The sequence below is a fragment of the Mustelus asterias genome, chromosome 9, assembly GCF_964213995.1.
Source record: "Mustelus asterias chromosome 9, sMusAst1.hap1.1, whole genome shotgun sequence".
Taxonomy (NCBI): Eukaryota; Metazoa; Chordata; class Chondrichthyes; order Carcharhiniformes; family Triakidae; genus Mustelus; species Mustelus asterias.
The window spans coordinates 36,829,197-36,853,366 of NC_135809.1; the positions used below are offsets into that span (position 1 = coordinate 36,829,197).

At 42.4% G+C, this 24,170-nt stretch overlaps 1 protein-coding gene across 1 annotated transcript in view; it reads right to left on the reverse strand.

The window, feature by feature from the left end:
* The window catches only part of iqsec3a (IQ motif and Sec7 domain ArfGEF 3a), a 237,961-nt gene that overhangs the window by 58,821 nt on the left and 154,970 nt on the right, over window positions 1-24,170 (reverse strand). The window contains exons 7-10 of the mRNA XM_078220002.1: window positions 20,610-20,749; window positions 13,748-13,873; window positions 12,177-12,276; window positions 9,848-10,009 (exon numbers count right to left, since the gene is read on the reverse strand). Coding sequence (XP_078076128.1) covers window positions 9,848-10,009; window positions 12,177-12,276; window positions 13,748-13,873; window positions 20,610-20,749 — 528 coding nt within the window. The remainder of the gene's footprint in view (window positions 1-9,847; window positions 10,010-12,176; window positions 12,277-13,747; window positions 13,874-20,609; window positions 20,750-24,170) is intronic.

Here is a 24,170-nt window from a genome sequence, read left to right on the forward strand (position 1 = left end):
TGATTTCTAAATCCAGTGGCTATTCATTTGCGATACAGTCATATACCCTTGCCAATCCAGGTCCCAATGAGTTGTTCTGCCAATGTTATCTGTTGTAACTAGCAACTCATCTATGTGTGAAAGAAAAATATATCTTCCCTGGTGGGCTCTATCTCTGATGGGGATGGTAATCTAGGCATTGCATTGGAAGAACTATGCTCTTCTCTCTGCTCATCTGTTTGTAATGTTGCACTGATAAGCAGACAAAATCAAAGCTCATCGCTGCATTAAGGGTGCAGCTAAAGTAGGTACCAAAGACTCTGGATTCAAAATAGCCCTCAGTGGCTTATGATCAGATTCAGTCATGAAACTACAATCATACAAATCCTTTTGAAATCTTCTTATTCTAAAAATCAAAGTCAATACTTCACATCCTATCTGGGCATAATTTTGCTGACTGGCACTGAGAGTGCATGAGGCAAATGCAATCAGTCTCTCCTCACCAATATCCAACTCATGAGAGATCACAGAGCCTGCTCCATATGGAGAGGCATCGCATGCTCGCTGAATCTTTTTGGACACATCAGAATGTACCAAACATCGTACCATCTTCCAATTTACTTTTACACAACTTGAATGCTTTGTTACACTCCTTTGTCAAATTCCACGGAACACCCTTCCTCAACAGATGCAACGGTGGCACAATGGTTAACACTGCTGCCTCACAGCGCCAAGAACCCGGATTCATTTCCAGCCTTGGATGAGTGTGTAAAGTTTGCACGTTCTACCTGTGCCTGCGTGGGTTTCCTCTGTATGCTCTGGTTTCCTCCCACAGTCCAAAGATGTGCAGGTTAGGTGGATTGGGCCATGCTAAATTGTTCCTTAGTGTGCAAAGATGTGTGGGTTAGGTGGATTAGCCATGGTAAATGTGCAGGGTTACAGGGATAGAGCGGTGGGTTGGGCCTGTGTGAGATCCCCTTTTGGAGAGTCAGTGCAGACTCGATGGACCAAATGGCCTCCTTCTGCACTGTAAGGATTCTATGGTTGCCAAATTTAGTATGAATTTACTGTAATAATTCACGAGGTCCTGAAAACAATCAGAGCTCAGTGATTTTGTGAGGATGTGGGACATTTCTTATTGCTTGATTCTGTCGTGTGACCCAAATACTCTGAAGAGCTTTCAAACATTTCACATTTGTGTGCCTTTGCCTGAATTCCAACCTTTTCCAAATATTTTTTCAGCCTGTTATCGTGGGTCTGCCTGTTTGGAACTGAAATAAGTATATAAAATCACAAACTATTTGCTGAATTACTTACAAGATTTGATTCATTCGCCCCTGAGAAAATTCCAGGGGTTGAAGCAGTACCAAATGGCAGCCTACGAAACCAAAACTGACCCATGCGTGTGTTAATAGTCAAGTATGACATAGACTGATCATCTAACTCAAGTTGTAGCCATGATGTGGAGATGCTGGTGTTGGACTGGGGTGGGCACAGTAAGAAGTCTCACAACATCAGATTAAAGTCCAACAGGTTTATTTGGGATCACGAGCTTTCGGAGCGCTGCTCCTTCATCAGGTGAGTGAATGATGAAAAAGCAGCGCTCCGAAAACTCATGATTCCAAATAAACCTGTTGAACTTTAACCTGGTGTTGTGAGACATCTAACTCAAGTTGTAGATGGGCATTTGTCAGATCTAACTTTGCCAAACACGAAGGATTTGTTCACAATGTTGACAAGAAGCCAGATTTTTTGAAGGTATCAGGTGGATTAGATTCCAGTACCTGATTTGCAGTGTTACCTTATAGTCAGCATATATTCATATGCTACAATCTGACTTTGCTACCACTACTTTGGGAGTAGCCCAATTACCTTTTTCTACTTTAGAGATAATGTCCTCAGTCTCAATCAGTTCTTCTTTCTCATTTAGAGGGATACTGGATGAAGCCGGCAGTAAACTGGTCTCACGTACCTCTGAACCCCTCCACTAGCTTTATACCCTTGAATCAGCTTGTTAGTTTCAATAAACACCAAAGAGTATACAGGCCTGAGCCAGCAATGCCCATGTCCCATGAAATAATTTTTAAAACCTTGGTGATCACATCTCTTAGATTGCAAATTTTGCTTCTAGACTAAAAAACTTGTTCCAATTTAACTTGAGTGCTAACTGATTTCTTCCTCCTAACAAGACTGGATTTTCACTCTTCACAACAATGATGGGCAATTTGCACATAGCTCCTTGTATGGGACTGGAACCTGATACACTTGCTTCCAGAACTTTGCCAAGTTGATGTTGACACAACTTTTCCCGGTATAGCGATTCAGGAATCATGCTAACTGATCAGCCATGTTGACTTCCATGTTTACCACAACTCCATTCAATGTTACTTAGACTATAATGCCCTGTGAACTTACACTGGACAGCCTTGTGCCTCTGATTATATCTGTCTCAACCGATCCTTCATCAACCTCACTCATCCTGTTCAACAATTATTTGCTGTTCCCGCCAGCCAGTGTTTTCTCTGTTTACATTCTTTTGATGTGCCTTTGTGAGGTTCCCTTTCTTCATGCATTCTGCCTTCACAAATGGACAATTTAGTGCCCAACGTTGGTCTAAATATTGGAAACAGGACTTTTTCATACTTCTGCTCCTGCTAACTGCTGTTGCAGGAGCTTGTTTACTCAGCTGCATATGAAGTGCCACAAAGCTATGAACCAAGACTGGCGAAATGGGATTTGGCAAAACGGCCACCTTCTGAGCCATAAATTTGTTATCTCCTTTGATTCCATTCTGTATGATCCTTCTAAATAATGTTAGTGAGGAACAGGCAATGAGGCGTGGTGGGTTATCCCTCATGCAGCAAAACATATGTTTAGCTAGAGTGTTTAGCTGGGGTGTTTAAGATAGGACCTATGAGGTCCAAAATAGTCAGTTGTGAGTCAAATTGGCATTAGACCCAGTTTGATTTCATGATCTAAAGTTTAAAGTTTTAAATTTATTTACTAGTGTCACAAGTAGGCTTACATTAACACTGCAATGAAGTCACTATGAAAATCCCCTAGTCGCCACACTCCGACATCTGTTCGGGTACACTGAAGGAGAATTTAGAATGGCCAATGCACCTAACCAGCACATCTTTCAGACTGTGGGAGGAAACTGGAGCACCCGGAGGAAACCCACGCAGACACAGGAAGAATGTGCAAACTCCACACAGTGACCCAAACCGGGAATCGAACCCGGGTCCCAAGTGCTGTGAGGCAGTGAGTGTGACTGTGAGTGTTAACCACTATGCCACCGTGCTGCCCCGATCTGCCTATTCTGCATGTTTCTGGCATACATTGTACACGTTAGTACTAGCATCTTTCAATCACGGCGTGATCTGCAGGCTGGGTGCAGTACCACCACCATCTTACAAACTTTGGGCTTCTGCTGCACCAGCATCCGTGGTGCCACAGAGCCACATATGGCGGCTAATGCTTTTCATTGAAACATAGAAAACAGGAGCAGGCAAAAGTCATTCAGCCTCTTGTGCCTGCTCCGCCATTCAATATGATCATGGCTGACTTTCTATCTCAACACCATACTGCAGCATTCTCCCCATACCCATTGATGCCTTTAGCGTCAAAAAATCTATCTACTTCCTACTTGAATATTTCAATAGATATCCTCAGTTTTACTCTTTAATTTGTTCATGTACGGCTCATACTTTTCGTGGCATTACAGTTTGAATATAAAGACAAACAGAGGTCAGCAAATTCACTGACTCCCTCATTTTAATTTTTGCCAAGCTCCCCTGCCTCCCCAGCAACATATTGTATGAGCCCTTCCAGGTATTTTCACAACTGGCAAAAGGGATTGAAATGTTGGAATATATCAGTACAAGGCTGGCACGACTTCTGGAGGGAAATCGTTTGAACTGTTAAATCTAGAGAAGCTGCACACACTTGAACAAACAATTCGAGATACTAAACTTTAGACAAGTTTCACCATGAATATGCAACAGAGGCAGCTTGCTGTTTTTAGACATGAGATGACACCTCGAGCACATTGCTGACTCACAGCTGAAAATGTGTCCAATGTCAACAGCACAGTTTGTGATTCACTGATGCTGTAAACAGTAGAAGATTCCAAATATACTTTATGAAGACATCAAAACTTTGCCAGAAAACAGTGGTTTAAGAAACAGGCCTCACATCAAAACAATCTTGTCAATGTTCAAGATGGGAGTGACTAACATTCAGAGGGAAATTAAAAAAATAATCTCCCCGGGACAAGTGAGGAGAATTAAAATTGCTTCTACACTCTGGAATGGTCCTCTTTAGAGAGTAATTAAAAGAAACACATCTGTAATTTTATTTTTATCACTGAGAAAGCTTCTGAAACTACTCGAAGGGTTATGAATCTGTGGAATTCACTACCCCAAAGTGCAGTGGATGCTGGGACAGTGAGTAAATTTAAAGAGTAGTTAGACAGATTTTTAATTGGTAATGGGTTGAAGGGTTATGGGGAGAAGGCAGGAAAATGGGGATGAGGAGCATATCAGCCATGATCGAATGGTGGAGCAGACTTGATGGGCCGAATGGCCTAATTCTGCTCCTATGTCATATGAACTTATGAAACAATAGTCACACAAGCAGATGTGTTAAGTCTCAATTATTTAGAATGAAGTTCACTCATTTTGGTACAGGCGTGAATCAATTCTATCTCATAGGGACAGGATTAGGTCGTTCAACCCCTCATGTCTGTTCTGTAATTCTGTTTGATCCTGATTGAGCTGCATCTCAACTCCACTTACCCGTCTTTGCTCCATATCCTTTGCAAATCCCAACAGAAACAAACGTTTACCAATCTCACTCTTGACAATATCAATTGGCTCAGCATCCACAAACTCTGAAGGGCATGTTCTGGATTCCCATTAATCCATAGTGTGCACTTCCTCATTTGACTTGTAAATAGCAAAGCCATAATTTTAAGATAGTGTCTGCTACTTCTAAATGACCCACCACAGGAAATCGTTTCTCGCTACCTGCCCTATTATTTTAGACAGCTAAAGTAGACCATCCCTCAACTAACTAAACATAAATTTTCCAGCCAGCAGGATTTGGGAGCACCAGATTCTCTGTCCTCGCTTGCAGCGACAACGGGGCATAAATGGTCGGAACATTCCGGCCAGGAAATGCAAGTTGATGCAACATGTCCTCATAATTTAACTTTTTAAGCTCTAGTAACATTCTGATAATAAATTTGCACTGTATCTCCTCCAATGTCAATATATCTTTCCGGAGGTTTGGTGCCCATAACTCAACTGCCTTGAGATGAAGGTTAACATTCCTTTAGCTTTGTTGATTAGTTTTTGTACTTGTGCACTGGCTTTCAGTGACGGTACACATACACACTGAAACCCCTTTGCTCCTTCACAGCTCTTATTTTACCATTGAGAAAAAACATTCTGACTTGTCTTTCTCAGATCCAAAGTGCTAAACCCCTCATTAAACTCCATCTGCACTATAACTATGTGTAAATTTACTGAAAATCTGAGGCCCCAGTACTGGGGATCCTCCCTTGTCACACCTCACCAAGCTGCAAAAGTGCTCCAAATTTGCTCTCTCTTCCTCCCCATGTCATAAGGTTACTTACAGTGCCATATGTTTTCATTTTCGAGTAATCTCTTTCCAAATGCTTTTTGGAAGCGTGTATAGACCTATCCACCATGTTAGTACGTTCCTCAAAAATCTCACTTTTTGGTTTTAAAATAACTCTGAATATTTACTTGCTGGCATCAGATTTTGCACTAACAGAATACAACATAAAGACTACGGGCCGGATTCTGCCACCTCGCCTTCAGCTGGGACCCGCTGCAGTGAACGGAAATTTGGCTGAGCGTCAAATTTTCTGTTCTCGCTGGCAGCAGTGGCAGGGCATAAACGGCCAAAGAATTCCGACCTATAAGTTGCAATACTGATTTCATTTATGAGAAAGGGCTAAATGCCTTTGCTTCACTGATATATACTTATCTCCTCATGTTTATGATGTTTAAGGTCAGACTGTTGGAATTGTCGACAAAAATTACTGTTGTAGAATTCAAAGAAGGCAATGTTCGATTTATTTATCGTCTGACTTGAGATAACAATGCTATGTAACCACCATAAGACTGTGCAAAACAACACAGATGTTTCAACTTATGGGAAAGTGAATATCAATTTGAACATGTTCGATAAGGGAGTGTCTAAATATATTAGCAGGCATGTGATTAAGTTCCACATCAAAGACTTCTAACAAAAATGAGAGCACATGGAATTCGAGGTAATCGACTGACATGTATAGAGAATTGGTTAAGATGTCGGGGACAATGGTTTTGTACTCCATTGAGCAACATGCAACTATTGATGTCTCCAAGGGATTTGTCCTTGGCTTTTCACTAGATGTAGGAATAATTATAAATTCATATTTCCTGATGACACCTGGTTAGGTGGCATAGTTAATACAAAGAACAAAGAACAATACAGCACAGGAACAGGCCCTTCGGCCCTCCAAGCCCGCGCCGCTCCCCGGTCCAGGATTGAATCCTGAATCCAGGATCCCCGCCCAATTTTCCAGCCTATCTACATCCTAATATCCTATCCACCGAGCTGTCCCTCACAGCTACGATGCTTTGTTCATCACAACCTATTAACTCACCCCCACCCCCCCATTCCAGACCATGTGATCTCCAGGGAGAGGCGAAAACCCAGAGTGAAAACCCCAGGGCCAATATGGGGAAAAGAAAATCTGGGAAATTCCTCTCCGACCCCCTGAGGCGATCGAAACGAGTCCAGGAGATCACACTGGCCCTGATCAGAAAATGCTTCCCAACCCTATTCATTTCCACTTCTGCTTTACGAACACCATCTGAATTCCCTGCCCCCGAGACAGGTTCCCAACTATCCGCAGTCTTGCTCTGTACTGGCACCAGCAAGATGATCATAGAATGAAGCCTTGAAAAGAGAAACAAAGAACAATTAGCCCGCGCCGCTCCCTAGTCCAAACTAGACCACTCTTTTGTATCCCTCCATTCCCACTCCGTTCATATAGCTGTCTAGATAAGTCTTAAACGTTCCCAGTGTGTCCGCCTCCACCACCTTGCCCGGCAACACATTCCAGGCCCCCACGACCCTCTGTGTAAAATATGTCCTTCTGATATCTGTGTTAAACCTCCCCCCCTTCACCTTGAACCTATGACCCCTCGTGAACGTCACCACCGACCCGGGGAAAAGCTTCCCACCGTTCACCCTATCTATGCCTTTCATAATTTTATACACCTCTATTAAGTCTCCCCTCATCCTCCGTCTTTCCAAGGAGAACAACCCCAGTTTCCCCAATCTCTCCTCATAACCAAGCCCCTCCATACCAGGCAACATCCTGGTAAACCTCCTCTGTACTCTCTCCAAAGCCTCCACGTCCTTCTGGTAGTGTGGCGACCAGAACTGGACGCAGTATTCCAAATGCTGTATTACAGTATTCCAAATAGTGTAAACGAGAGCAGAAAGTTGTATAAGAACAGCAATAATTAAGTAATTGGGGAAATCTGTGGGAGATGAAGTTCAGAAGCTTATTTATTATTGTCACAAGTAGGCTTACATTAACACTGCAATAAAGTTACTGTGAAAATCCCCTAGGTGCCATCTGTTCAGGTACACTAAGAGAGAATTTAGCATGGCCAATGCACCTAACCAGCACATCTTTCGGACTGTGAGTGAAAACCAGAGCACCCAGAAGAAACCCACGCAGACATGTGGAGAACGTGCAGACTCCACACAGACAGTGACCCAAGCCGGGAACCGAACCTGAGTCCCTAGCGCTGTGAGGCAGTAATGCTAACCATTGTGCCACCATGCCACCCAATGTGGGGAAACATGAGGTCATCCGCTTTAGACCTAAAACCGATAGATCAGAGCATTTTCTAAAGGGTGAGAAGCTAGGAGCTATATCGAGCAGTGAAATTTAGGGCCCCAAACACAGAAACACTCAAAGATAAGGAAAAGGTATTTTTAAAAAAAGAAAAAAACTAGTGCAATGTTGGCCTTTATCTCAAGAGGACAGGAAAAGAAAGAGCAAGAAGTTAAGCAACAGATACATAGAGCCCTGCAGTTTGGACCCCATTTAGAATTCTGAATTCAGTTCCGGGCACTTTCCCTCAAAGAATGTCCTGGTCTTAGAAGGAAAACGATTTAACTTGATTAACACCAGGGCTAAAAGGGTTACATTATCAAGACATGCTACATTGACTGGGCTTGTTTTCCCTTGAGTAATTAAGATCAAGGGGTGATCTAATTCATTTAATTAAAGGAGTTAATATAGTAGATAAACTGCAACTATTTTGTCTGGTGGGGAATCTAGAAACAGGTGGTTTGCCCTTAAACTTAGGGCTCCGGTTTTCAGGGGTGATGTCAGCAAGCACTTCTTAGGATAGTCGATGTCTGGAACTCTCCCATAAAAAGCTCTCGAGACTGGGGGGGCCAATCAAAGATTCAATAACTGAGTTTGTTAGATTTTTGTTAGGCATAGATTGGCAAGGTTTACAGAATCAACTTGGGTAAATGGGGTTAAGATATAGATCAAACATGAACTAGTTGATCTGGCAGAACAGGTTTGATGGACAGAATGGCCTATTCCTGTTCGTGGATTTATAGAGGAAATACATATCACATTTTGTCCAGCTCGCTTTAGGTTCAGTTTTACCAAGAGAGAAACTCGTGACCTCCGACTGATATAGAACCATAGAATCCCTATAGTGGAGAAGGAGGCCATTCAGCCCATCGGATCTGCACAGATCATCAAACCGAGGCCCTATTGCCATAGCCCCATATATTTGCCCCACTAATCCCCCTAATCTACACATTTTGGGACACTAAGGGGCAAGGCCAATTCACCTAACCTGCATATCTTCGAACTATGAGAGGAAACTGGAGCACCCCGAGGAAACCCATGCAGACACAGGGAGAATGTGCAAATTTCACACAGACAGTAACCTTAGGCCAGAATCGAACCCGGGTCCCTGACACTGTGAGGGGTCTATATGCCACCCTATATTCCATTTATTACACATCAGTAGAAAATATTTCAATATTAAACATTCCAATATGCTTTAAAACAATGTACCAGTGCAATGTTGTCAAACAGTACTGCATTTGTGGAAAATGTTTTGTGAATTAATGGCTTCACAATGATATGGTTTTGCAAGGACTATTCTGATGGTATTCTAATGTCAATGCATGCAGTGCTGCTTTGAAAGGAGTGCTGTGGTGCATAGTGTACTTATTATCATTTTTGTTTCCCAGGTTGAATAATTTTCCAAGATATTGCCCTCTTCCTGCCCACCCCACATGGCACCCGCACCTAAGATGAACAACCCAGATGAACAACCGTGAAAGTAACAGCAGCAGGTGACATGTAGTAAAAATGGCCATCCTTAATCAATGTGATGGAAGATTTACCAAGGCCCCGAGATACTGTTAAATGCCGAAAAGATGTCAGCTGCCTCTATTTCAAGCAACTTTGCTTTCTGTCTGCAATCAAATGAATCTATGGTGATTTTATGAAGCTATTTCAAGTATTGCAATTATTTTTAAAATGCCCATTTTTCAACGCGCAGTATAAAAATGTGATCACAAAAATATATGAACATTTGAAGGAACTGGACTTCACTGTCTCTCTCCAGTTTCCTCCTGCAATGTAAACCTACAGGAACAAAATTGGGAGTCGCCAAAATCAATAACTAAAATCACTAGATACTTGGGAGGGAACAAAGGGCTTTAACCAATTGCACCCAGCTGACAGATAGTTGCACTTGCAGCAGCAATAATCACACAGAAAAGACGGGCTACTCACAATCAATTCGAATTTGCTCCATCTCGGTCACCTCTGCTATTGACTCCTTCAGCTCTTCCACAAACTTCTGAAGCTCCTCTGAACTCTGGGCACAGAAACTCAGTGCTTGCTTCTTCTCAGAGCCAGAAACAGATGATACCAGGGTGATCCCGTGAGGATAAACTAACAGAGAAAAATTGCAGCTATTAACACAGGTAAATGTAAAACCTTTTTTTTTTTAGTTTGCTCATTACATCTTCCAAGTTGGGAGGACAAATGACAGCATCAGAAACAATTAATCTTGACTCACACAACAGATTGTAAAATTAACAAGGGCTAAAGAGGAAGTCGAGGAAAATACATTTTTATAATTAGTGAGGTTGAGATGAAGTTTAACTTTCAGGTGATGGTGATTAGAGTGTAGGAGATAAATGTGCCAGGAATTGCGAAGATAATTCTGTTTGGGTTTTAAGTTTACACTTACTACTCATTAAATTTGTTCACATCACATCCTTGCAGAGGAACAGATAAAATCATAGAATCCCGACAGTGCAGAAAGAGACAAATTATGTCTGCACCGACTCTTACATAGATTCACCCCATAACCCCACATATTTACCCGGTTAATCTATATATCTTGGGACACTAAGGGGCAGTTTACCATGGCCAATCAACCTAACCCGCACATCTTTGGACTATGGGAGGAAACCTACGCAGACACGGGGAGAACGTGCAAACTCCACACAGTCATCCGAGGCTGGAATTGAACCTGCAACCCTGGCGCTGTGAGGCAGCAATGCTAACCACTGTGCTGCCCCTGAGGCACACCCAAATTTGGACGTCAGGCCCCATCATGAGCTGCTGGTGTCTGCTAGACGTATCCAGGCATCTTAACGGTGAAGAAGATTTCAATTTTGGAGTACTGTATTGTGGCAGGTTGACCCTGGGTGGGGAATGAGAGTGGGGGAAATGAAGCATTCAGGAAGGTGGGGGGTGATCAGTAGGAGGGGGAAGATTGAGATCTGAGAGAGATCAGAAGGAAGGTGGACCTCTGCACCTCAAAGCCCCAGCTTGTCCTAAATATTCTACTTTAAAATTTTTTTGATGATGGTCTCTAAGCCCCATGCACACCAGCTTTGCCTAGTGGCCAGAAGTAAGGTATATTCAAGGCAGCCCACTGCTGCAATGGGCCCTGCAGGTTAGAGGCCCCATATTCTTTACATTCCTGAATTGTACAATGGCAAAATTGAGACAAAGACCAGGAATGGAAACTTTGGAGAGGCAGCCAGAAATTCCAGGCTGCAGCTGGAATTTTCCCATCTGGGACTAAGTCCTGTGGCGGGGATAGGACAGGTGATTCCCACTGCAGAGGCCACCAGGAAAGCACGCCACACCTCCCAGCCCCAACCTCATTAATTAAGCATGTTCTTGCTATAGAGGGGGTATAGAGAAGGTTTACCAGACTGATCCCTGGGATGGCGGGACTGATGTATGAGAAGAGATTAAGTCGGTTAGGGTTATATTCACTGGAGCTCAGTAGAATGAGGGAGGATCTCATAGAAACCTATAAAATTCTAACAGGAATAGACAGGGTAGATGCAGGTAGGATGCTCCCAATGTTGGGGAAGTCCAGAACCAGGGGTCATTGCCTCGGGATACGGGGTAAATTTTGTAGGACTGACATGAGGAGAGATTTCTTCACCTAGAGAGTGGTAAGCCTGTGGAATTCACTCCCACAGAAAGCAATTGAGGCCAAACATTGTGGCTGGGATTTTACCAGCTTGCCCCGCCCATCAATAGGCAGAGCGAGCCGGTAAAATCGTACAAGAACCAAGAAATCAGGATCACACCCGATTTCTCGGCTGTCGTGATTTTACCATTTCAGCCTCTCACCAAAAGTTTCAGGAGGCTGTGCCTGGTTTAGCTGGTGCTAACCATATAAACGGTGGCAGAATATGGATGTTAGTTTGTGATGTCGGCACCACCAAGGCAGACATCCCTTGAAAGAATAAAAGAAAAAGATTGGCCAACCATTGTACTGTTCTCTCAAATTTGTCTTATAACTTACCTATGAAACGACTTGGAGCATTTTATTACATTAAAAACTCTATGTAAAGAAAAGTTGCTGTTGTTTTCATTCACATTCTGGAGGGGTAAACAAAGGCCGCTGATCTGATATCGCCTGTTTAACACTGTCAGTGAAAGTCAAAATTATTTCCAGATTTTAAAATTGAGGGAAGGGTAAACATGAGCATCTGTTACTCCAATCTTAATCCATTGATTACGTTCTCAAAGACTGGGAATTGCAATCTGACAAGAAGTAAAGTGTGAAAAATTCAGGAACACTTACACTCAGTCTCAAACAGATGAATTTGCATTCCCAGAAGGCCAACAGACTTGTAAAACGTGTATGTAGCAGAACTTTTCTTTTTTGCACACAGTTTAAGTATCTGCAAGTAATAGAGCATAGCACTATAAATTGAGTCATGTCTAAGCAGACATCCCAAAGGGAGCAAGCAATTCCATACCACGTACTGTAATGAGTGAGTTACATTGGGTAATTCACTGCAGGTAAACAGGTGCAATAACAGGGGACACGAACAGAAGAGGACACAGCTCACCAGAGGATGGGCCTCATACCCTTAACTGTGATAGAATCCAGAACCCAGCCTTTGAAAGCAGATTGATAAGTATGTATTAACAATTACTTGGTATTTTCATTCCCTGCTGGATAGCTTCCACATACATGTTGAACACTGTAGAAGAGAACATTTCCAATTCATGTGGGATCATCATTGTGATGATGCAGTCAAATGGTGGGTTACGTTGTCAGCTACATGCAACTGCAGCCTGGTCTTGAGTTATGGAGCCTCTATCAACAGCTCACACTACTTCACTGGAAGCTCAAACAACTGCCATTCAGGGTCTGGATTCCAACATCTCCCTAAGTTTGTTTCAGGGTGTTGATGGTGTGTTTCATCAGGAGGCATGGCTTTGAATGTATCTCAATTCAGCACCTGAACTTGACTCCCTGACATGAGTCTAGAGCCATGTGTGCAGGAAAGAGTCCTGTTCCCAGGCAGTCAGTCTATGATCCAATTAAGAGGACATATTAAGGACTGGCAGAGAATGAAATTATCATGGCAACTGGCAGGGATGGCTGGCACAGACCTGCATGACGCAGGATGCCTTGCATGTAATCACCTGCCAGTTGCATATTCAGCGAGTGAAAACCCTTCTTGTTCATGTATGTTTTGAGGTCTTGCGTTGGAAGCTAAATGATGCCCAGCACAACGGTCACCTACTTGATTCAGACATGCTTGGCTGATTGACTAATGGTGCTGATGACACCTGCTTCAGCCTGGAATAAACATGAGGCATCAAAAGAAAATCAGACCTAGTTTCTCATTTTTGAGTGCTGTCTGATAACTTCTAGGTCTAAGCTCACATATAAAGTACCGTTCTTTGGACAAAGGTTCTGGCATGAGCAGAAATGCAGCCAATCCAAGAAAAGGAGGGAATATAATGGTGCTTTTTCATGCAATGGTGTAATGACTTCAATCAGGCCTATTGGAATATGAACTCCCTGATTAAGGAGTCAATTGATGGGCCAATCAGGAGTCTTTTCCTTGTATTTAACTGGGAGTGTCAGTTCCTCTGGCATTCCCAAAGGTAGACTGCTAGCACTGTGTACTGTTATTGGAATTGTAAATAAAGGGACTTTGGTGAAGGGACTTCTGCCTCCGAAGACTTATTACAAATGGTTACAGCAATCTCATTAGGCTTCAATCAATATTTACAGCAACAATACATTGTCAAAATGTAATGACTAGCTGGAGCATATTCATGTCTGCAATGTTTGTTTATTCAGGAGTGTAGTTATTAACATTCATTGCTATACACTATTAGAGAGCTTCTTACCACAACAAGGTCATTAAACAGAAAGACTTCTCGCTGATGAGCTGCCTGCTTCTGCATTTTGTTGACGTCCATGACTTCAAAGAGCCGGCTACAACAAACCAACCGCCGGTGGGGGACAGAGAGGGCCTGAGAAAACCACCAAACAATCAGTTAATTCTGGAGGCTGGGAGGAGCATAATCTCACATTACGTTAGAAATTAGCAACTGACTGCCTGGGCAAGAACCAATCAGTAAAGGAGGCTTGAACTCACCAGGCATGGGGAGGCGATGGCCTAGTGGTATTATCACTAGAAAATAGAATCCAGAAAACTCAGCTAATGCTCTGGAGCCCCGGGTTCAAATCCGGCCATGGCAGATGGTGGAATTTGAATTAAATTTTAAAAATCTGGAATTAAGAATCTACTGATGACCATGAGACCATTATTGATTGTCAGAAAAACCCATCTGGTTCTTTAATGTCCTTTAGGGAAGGAAATCTGCCATCTTTACCTGGTCTGGCCTACTTGTGACTCCAGAGCCACAGCAATGTGGTTGACTCTCAACTGCCCGCCAAGGGCAACTAGGGATGGGCAATAGATTCTGGCCAGCCAGCGACACCCATGTCCCATGAATGAATAAAAAGCGCTGTGGGTCCCATCAATATAGCCAAATGTGGGTCCTGAGGCAGCATGGTCAAATGGTAGGACCACAACAGTGATTTAACCAGCAGCAGCCAAATGGGTCAGTCCCCAGAACCCCAGTCCCATTAAGAATTAATTTAGCTTTGACTAGAGGAAGGGAAGTTCAAAGACAGTTTTAAGGAATAGACATTATCCAACTGAGAAAGGAAAATGGAGCTGAGAATCACTTTGGACTGGTTCCAGGGGAATGAAATGTCCATATAAGGGACAGTGTAAAAGTTAAATGGGAGATCCTCTTGTCATTTAGAATCGAAGTTGCCCACTGAAATAGCACTTAGTCAATGTTGCTTTTAGTTTTTGTTACAGTAGAAGTCTTAAAACTTAAACACTTGTTGCATGACCGTTTCAATCATTCACTGCAAGTTCAAATTTCTTCTTAAATGTTATCAGTCTCTATGGGGATCCTGAGAGGAATGAGTGTCCTGTCAGATGGAGGTAAAATATCACATGGTATTATTCAAAGAAGGGAAGTGGTCCTTGCCATGTGCAAATTGGTCACCACATTCTGCTACAACAATGATTAGATTAAAATATAGTTCGTTGCTTGTGGATTAAGTTGGGAGATGAAGGATATGACAGATGCTCTATGAATTCAAACTCTTAATATACTTAATCCAAATATAATCCTGATTCAACCACAAGATATAAACCATTTATTTGGATTCAGATGTAAATATATTTCTCATTAAACACCTTACATCTTTGCAATATTGCAAACACTATTGAGTGTAAAATTCAAACTGTAACTTTGCCTATTAGAACATTAACAACACTGAAGGCTCAATTGCTTTACCAGTTATATCTGCTATTTGCCAACACAATAAGATCACCACATTGAAAAGAATTCATTATACAAAGCACTTTCAATATTTTATCAATGTACAAGGTCAAGTGTTGCTTATTTTCCAAATTTAGATTTCTGGCTGTTGTATTGAAGCCTATAGAAGTTGAAGGACTGATTTATTGGCTAGAAAGCAAAAAGAATGTAGTAGATGTCTTTACATGGGTCATAAAATGTTTTTTGAATGGTTGATCCTTTTCGGATTTTGAGCCTAGACTGGACTCTAATGATCAGAGTCAAATCCCATGGGCAGGATTTGATTCACGGGCACTGGAAGGATAATGATCTCAGCTGTTCTATTTAGTGTTGGAATAGGAAGTTTGTAAATATTGGAATAGAATTGGAAGAGCCAAAATTATTAACTATTAGAAACTGTGTTAAGGTTTGTGGCATCTTGATATTTATGTCTCTCAAATCACATAAATCCCTGTTGGATACTGAAAATAATATTCCGTTCTCCACTTCAATCTTCCACCAAAAAATTTCCAACTTCGACAAAAATGTTTTCGCTTTCGTTTTATGGACACCACAGAGAAGATGTTGCAAGGCCCTGGGACAAGTGGAGAGCTCGTCCTTACATGAGTGCGAGGAAGAAATACAATTACACTCTGGATAGAGTGGCCTATTGATTTTTGATCTACAAAAGAGCCAAACATTATGAAGATTAGGCAGGGAAGTGGCGTTAAGACCACAATCAGATCAGCCACGATCTTACTGAATGGTGGAGTTGGCTCGAGGGGCTTTCGTAAATTCTTATGACTCAATATTGGCAGAGGAACGTGTTCATTTCTGTCCTCGAGTGTCAGGATCACGCACTCTAGACCAGTTGGGTGAATGCAGAGTACAGTTCCATTTACTACAACTTCCAAAGAGCACCCCAACCTATTCATATATAGTGTTTTGATGCCAAAACAGCCTTACAACCCTCTCAGGTGAGATTAGCATTGATTAATTGAACAATAGGGGTAGTTTGAGGCTGTGAGCTCATGGCCTAGAATATAGACAGACATTGCTTTAAATTCATCTTACTTAGAATCCTTACAGTCATCGGGGAATCATAGAAATGGTCAGAGAAATTACAACTGAGCAGGAAAAAGGACCCTGGAGAGGATGCAGAGGAGATTTATTAGGATGACAATAGGGACTGGGGGTTTTTGGTATGCAGAGAGACTAGAGAACATGGGGTTGTTCTCATTAGAACAGAGAAGGTTGAGGGGAGATTTAATAAAAGTTTTCAAAATTATGAGGTGTTTTGATGGCACAGAAGAGAAGAAACTGTTTCCACTGACAGAAAGCTCGACAATCACAGGACATTGATTTAAACTAATTGGTAAAAACAGCAAGGGTGCAGAGGGGAGAAATATTTTTACACAGTCATGATCATCTGGATTGTATCACCCGAATGAATGGTGGAAGCAGGTTCAACAGCAACTTTCAAAAGGAAATTGGATCACTACTTCAAAAGGACAAGATTTGTGGGCTATGGGAAAAGAGCAGGGTTATATGACCAATTGGATCGTTCTTTTAGAGAGCTGGTGCAGACACAATGAGCCAGATGACCTCCTTCTGTGATCCATGTGAAAATAACCATCTTCTTTCTCCCTTATTCTTGTTCCTGCTTCTTTAACCATTTGTAGTAAAATATTCCATGGTCTTGTAAATTCCTAGTGTAAAAATATTCCCTGTAACTCCCCATTTTATTCTTCCGGTGCTAATCGTCGCTGTTAGCAATTTACCAATCATTGGAGATAATTTTTTATTGTTCTTCTTCTCTTGACAAACCTTAGTTGGCACCTTTCTTGACTTTCTCTCTTCCAATGAAAAAGACCCTGGCACTGAAATTCCATGAGGATTCTCTCAGCTTTCTACTGTAACTCCTTGGGAGAGATCAGCAGACCCTTGAGCATTGTAAGCTGAAGGACTTCATAGACTCCCTACAGTGCAGAAGGAGGCCATTCAACCCTTTGAGCCTGCAGCGACAACAATCCCAGCCAGACCACCATTGCTATTGCTCCAAGGGTTCCGCCATTCCCCACTAAAGTCACAGCACAAAATTGGAAAAGCTCCTGTGGAATTTTCATGCCATCACTTTTATGGCTCTTTCTTTATATCTGTAACCCTGAATTTCTGATATCAGTCTAGTGAATCTTCACTGGTGGCATAGTGGTTAACACTGCTGCCTCACAGCACCAGGGACCCAGGTTCAATTCCCAGCTTGGGTCACTGTCTGTGTGGAGTCTGCACGTTCTCCCAGTGTCTGTGTGGGTTTCCTCCGGATCATAGAAATCATAGAAACCCTACAGTGCAGGAGGAGGCCATTCGGCCCATCGAGTCTGCACCGACCACAATCCCACCCAGGCCCTACCCCCACATATTTACCGGCTAATCCCTCTAACTACGCATCCCAGGGACAATTTTTAACCTGGCCAATCAACCTAACCCGCACATCTTTGGACTGTGGGAGGAAACCGGAGCACCCGGAGGAAACCCACGCAGACAAGAGGAGAATGTGCAAACTCCACACAGACAGTGACCCGAGCCGGGAATCGAACCCGGGACCCTGGAGCTGTGAAGCAGCAGTGCTAACCACTGTGCTACCGTGCCGTCCAACCGGATGTTCCGGTTTTCTCTCACACTCCAAAGATGTGCTGGTTGGATGCATTGGCTATGCTAAATTCTTCCTTAGTATACCCGAACAGGCTCAGATAAAGCTCGGCACAACATCGTGGGCCGAAGGGCCTGTTCTGTGCTGTACTGTTCTATGTTCTAGGCCCTGGAGTGTGGCGACTAGGGTATTTTCACACTAACTTCATTGCAGTGTTAATGTAAGTCTACTTGTGACACTAATAAATAAACTTTTTTAAAAACTGCCTGCATGGTTCGAATAACCTTCTCTTCAAGGGATGATGAACATTGCATCCAGTATTCCAGTCAGTAACTTATAGAGACAGTCAGCTTTCTTTCTTTTAATATTCAATGTCTATGTATAAAACCTAGAATCACACTGGTCTTTTATGGTTTGTTCCCTGTTCCCCCTTTTCTGGACTACCTGAAACTCCACAAAGTTCCCTCTGTAAATGTTTGTACGTTCTCCCCCGTGTCTGCGTGAGTTTCCTCCGGGTACTCCGGTTTCCTCCCACAGTCCAAAGATGTGCAGATTAGGTGGATTGGCCATGATAAATTGACCCTTAAGTGTCAGGGGGATTAGCAGGTTAAATGCATGGGATTACAGGGATAGGGCCTGGGTGAGATGGTTGTCGGTGCAGACTCGATGAGCCAAATGGCCTGCTTCTGCACTGCAGGGATTCTATGAGTCTATGATTCTATGATGATTCTTTACCTTTCTTTTTTCCTTTAAGACACTCCTTCAAACATACGTCTTTGATCAAACTTTTGAATCTGCCCTAATACATGTGACTCGGTGTTACATTTCACTTGATAACACTCCTGTGAAATCCTTGGTTGCATTGCAGGCGGTGTACAAATGAAAATCTTTGTTGTCGACTAAGGTACACGAAAGTGAATAGGATTTCCAATGGGTAATCTGCCACAAAATCTGATTGATCTGCCACCCTCAGAATGCCTATTGGTTGGCATGTCTGATCTTTGCAGCAGGTTTGCTGCTGAATGGATGTATGGGAAATGGTGAGAATGAGCTGACAAGTTGTTCAACAGCCATTCTGACGGGAAAAGTAAATTTAACGGCAAAATTCACTATAGACATGAGAAATGCTAATCATACCCTGAGCAAGAAGTTGTTTTATGAAGGATCAGGAAATGAAATATGTTGAGAGAAGGCATATTGCCTCGTAGTACACTGAATTTCAGAGTGCAGTTTGCAAAATTGCTTAAAGGATAATTTAAACTCCAAGGCCGTCTGGAGTCTCCCCAGTAAAGATCAGCAGCTGTGCTGCAGCCAACCACTGGGATAGCAGTGTGTAGGAGTACTTGAACAGGCAACAGCATAAACAAGTTAGGCACTAAGGGAATGTAGAGTGGGTATTAGTTAGCGTTTGAATGCAGTGAAATTATTTCCGTTATATATTTGCAAGTACAGGAAAGAGAGAGAATCTGGTGAACTGGTGCAATGACAATAATCTCTCCCTCAATGTCAACAAAATGAAGGAGATTGTCATTGACTTCAGGAAGCATAAAGGAGAACATGCCCCTGTCTACATCAATGGGGACGAAGTAGAAATGGTCGAGAGTTTCAAGTTTTTAGGTATCCAGATCACAAACAACCTGTCCTGGTCCCTCCACGCTGATGCTATCGTTCAGAAAGCCCATCAACGCCTTTACTCTCTCAGGAGACTAAGGAAATTTGGCATGTCTGCTACGATCCTCATCAACTTTTACAGATGCACCATAGAAAGCATTCTTTCTGGTTGTCTCACAGCTTGGTATGGCTCCTGCTCTGTCCAAGACCGCAATAAACTACAAAGGATCGTGAATGAAGCTCAGTCCATCACTCAAACCAGCCTCCCACCCACTGACTCTGTCTACACATCCGGCTGCCTCGGCAAAGCAGCCAGCATAATTAAGGACCCCTCGCACACCGGACATTCTCTCTTCCACCATTTTCTATCGGGAAAGAGATACAAAAGTCCGAGGACACGTACCAACCGACTCAAGAACAGCTTCTTCCCTGCTACTGTCAGACTTTTGAATGGACCTACCTCGCATTAAGTTGATCCTAGCTATGGCTGTAACACTACGTTCTGCACTCTCTCTTTTCCTTCCGTATGTATGGTATGCTTTGTCTGTATAGCGCGCAAGAAACAAAACATGTATACCAATACATGTGACAATAATAAATCAAATCAAATTAAATTATTGCACTAAGAAGGGGCCGTATTTAGCAGTCACTGAGTTTATGTCCCAGTGCCACCTCTCACTCCCTAGTGATAGATTTTGATACTGACGATCGTATAAAGTAGGAAATGGTGAATTGATTTCAATGGAAGTTAACACTGGGGAAGATGCCAATTCACCCTCACCAATCTTACACTGTCGCACAAAGGCAAAAATCTCCCACAAACTCTTTTTCTTCAGCGAGATATGTTTCTTCAGCTCTCAGCCAGACTGTTGGGAGGATTAGCACACAGGAGTCAGGCATTTCATCTTAAAGGTTAAAGGGAAAATTCTCAGCCGGCCACATAGTGGGGAATTTGAGAAAAGCCATTACCCAGATAATTGTTACCACAGATCATATACCGCAGCAAGATATCTATTAAGAGGACGAACAGAAAGAAAGTTCCAGAACAGCTGTGCTTTAACGCAGGCTATTAATCCTCCAGTTAGAACTGAGACACAAATAGTCAACAAAATTCCGTGAACTTACTGCTTTCATCCCCACGATTGATTTTTCTACCTTGGTCACATATGTCACATGATCTTCATTGGATTTCAATTCTTTCTGTTGAATTCGTTCATAAATACCAACAACCATCACACGCGGGATGTCCGCTCCATCATCCACACCTTGTTAGGGCGTAGGAAGGGATGAGAAGAGAAAAATAACAGATTAAAATTATCATGTGAAATCGAGGTGGACTTAGTTTGAGTTGCCTTACTAATATTTGGAGCCGGTGCATGTTGAGTTGGCTTGAAAATTAAAAGCAAACACGTTGGCCGTGTTTTACTGTTCCTCCTACAAGGCTCCTCATCATCACGACAGCTGGCATTCAGGCAATGATTGAAAGGACTATTGTTTTATATTTAAATATTTAATTGTACGCACAGCTCGCTTATTCCATTGGAAGAGGGGGTGGAAGGGGGAGGATGGGACACAAGCAGGAGTCGGGCATATGATTCCAAACAGTTGAATGTTAATGATCCAATTCCAAGTGATGGGTAGGGATGTTTTCCCATCCTATTTTCACTTTAATTTTCAGCACTCACTCATAGTGGAGCTAAACCCAACCTTAAAATTAACTCCAGTTATTAAATCCAATTAAAATACCACTGTTGAAAAATCTTGTATCCAAATCCATCGGCCGGAATTCTCCTAGGGGTGGCTTTATGGCAGTGTTGTCCTTATCGTCACAAATAAACCACTTCTAACTTCCTGCATCCTCCTTCCAGATCCCTACAGAGCTGCCTAGAGGCCAAAAAACCACCCTCCATTTTGACTTGTTATCATTAAAAGTGATGGTGCTGCACTTCAACTTCAAGAGCTGGTTAAAGGAGGATATCAAGAATAGCAGAAAAAGCAGAATTCTGAGGATTCCAACAATTAGCAGGGGCCCTGAGACCTGCCAATGAGTCAGTGGGGAGGCTCTTGCACAAGATATTTTAATTACTGTGTTTTTGAAATGACTGTAATCTCCTTTTCAATGCTCCACTAGTGGTGACAGTGCTATCAGCTGACAAGGCCCTAAGCTCTGGAATTCCTTCCCTAGCCTCTCTACTGCTCTGCCCCTCTGTAAGACACTCTTTAAAAATAACATTATGGATGGGATTTTCCGTCCTCGCTCACCCCGAATCTGGAAAATCCCACCCTAGATCAGCGGACCATTCCATGGTCGGCCCCTTGCCCGCTCCAATTCCTGTGGCAAGCAGCATGGTAAAATTCGCCCCATGTCTTACTATGGTCACTCGTCACCAGACAGCCCTTTGTGAGTGGCACTGTGGCACAGTGGTTAGCACTGCTGTATCATAGTACCAGGGACCCAGGTTCGATTCCTGGCTTGGGTCGCTGCCTGTGTGGAGTTTGGACATTCTCCCCGTGTTTGTGTGGGTTTCGTCCAGGTGCTCCGGTTTCCTCCCACAGTCCAAAATATCTGCTTGTTAGGTGCATTGGCCATGCTAAATTCTCCCTCTATCCGAACAGGCACCGACCAGAGTGTGGCAACTAAGGGATTTTCACAGTAATTTAATTGCAGTGTTAATGTGAGCCTACTTGTGACACTAATAAATACATTTCAAACTTTACAACAAGGTTATTCTGTTTTATTGCACAATGTTACATCTAAAATAACGTTCCTTCATGGGCACCCCAAAATACTGATCTAAGAAAATTATCCTGAATGCACTCCATGAACATGCCCTCCATGCAACTACTGCAAATTTGGTTTGTCCAGTTTCTATAAAGATTAAAGTCTCCCATGATTGGTGTAATAGATGCGCCTTGACTTTACTCAAGACAACTTGTTCAACATGCTTTGCCTACCACAAGGGCTTCTGGTAATCCTCGTGGTCACTTCAAATGATGAGACCAGATAACTTCAGTTTCGATCATCATGGCAAACACGGCCTCATATGTGGGCAGGACCATGATATTCTCAGATCTGTAATGCCATTTTCTCTTGTACCAACAGTTAAATAATGCTGCATAACTGGTGCTAAAGAAGGGCAACTGGGGAGGAGGGGGGCATCAATATCACTAAAAACTCCAAGACCACAGGACGAGGAGTTATTAGATATCATAGACAGATGTACAAGAAAGTCTGTCAGAGAGGGGAAGCTGTTGAATTCATCCTGGTAAGAGAATGTAGGTATATCTGGGGAACGTTCATCATACAACATTTTAGCTTCATCAGATTTCTTGAATGATTGCAATGCTTTTAACAATCACCCATTTTATTTTCAAGGGAATATGTCACTGTTTTCACAACCAAACAAGCTCTTCTGTCTATCACATAATTGGGGTTGCCTTGAAAGAAAACTCAAAGCTACAGGAGAGCAGTGAGACTATTGTTCATCCAAGGAGAGGAATGATTGTCCTGAGGCACACAAAGTAATAAAAAAGGCTAATGGGACACTTCTTTATTTTGAAATGACCTTAATATAATACATAAGCTCTATATAAAAGAATTTCTAAGGACATTGGTTGCAGAGAAATACACTGAATATCCGGCATGAAAACAGGTAATTTGGTCTGCGGACATAGAAAGAACGGCTACAACAATAAGTTAACAACAATAATGGCAATAGTGGCTTTACAATGGCTATTCAGGCTGAGAGTTAAGCATGCTGGAAATTTTGGTCAATTTATAGATTAAAACCAGATGCAGGTCATAAAAAGGCTTGGTCTGGGAGCTGTGATCTGAAGCTTCCCAGATAAGAGAAGTTGTTTACATTAACTGAGACAATGTGACTTTGCTTTATATGGCTGCTATGTATGGTACATGTCGAATGAACTAAGCGTAATGGCATCGTTCAAAAGTAATTTCACTGGATGTTCGAGCCATGTGATTTCTGGTTACACAATTGGCTGGATGACAGAGAATCTTCCGGAAGTGAGTGGAGAATTGTAGATAAAGAGACATGTGAGTCCTTTGTTTGGCAGCGCCAACGCGAAGAGACCAACAATCGCAACAAGACCTATACCCTGAAGGGTGCTCCAGGGGAGGAGAAGATAGATTCAATATCGAGGATATTTCTTGGCCAAGGTTTTCCTGAACTCGGTAGTATGTATTTTCAGTTAAATAGTTAAAGTTGATGTTTAGTTAAAGTTGATGTTCAGTTAAAGTGCAGTTTAAGAGTTAAAGTTCAGTTGAAAGTTGATGTTCAGTTAGAGTTAAAGTTCAGTAAAGAGTTAATGAGTTGCAACTGTTTATGTTTGAGTTGATTCTAGACGTGTTAAATAAATAACGAATTGAATTACTGTCCTTGTTTGTCTCATTAAACTAGAATGCTTGCAAGGTGTATCAATTAAAGCTGTATAACAGGTCCAACTAGTCAGTGTCAGTGTTTGTACTCAACACAAGTCTCTTCCATTCCATCTCAATTATCTCAGCCTTTCCTAATGTCTTTCTATTAAATTTTCTCTCATGTACTTGTCGAGTTTCCTCCTGAACACATCTGAGCTATCTGCCTTAACCACCTTTGCAATAGAAAGTTCCATATACTCACCACTCTGAGTAAAAGCGTTCTCATTCATTCACGGGATGTGGATGTC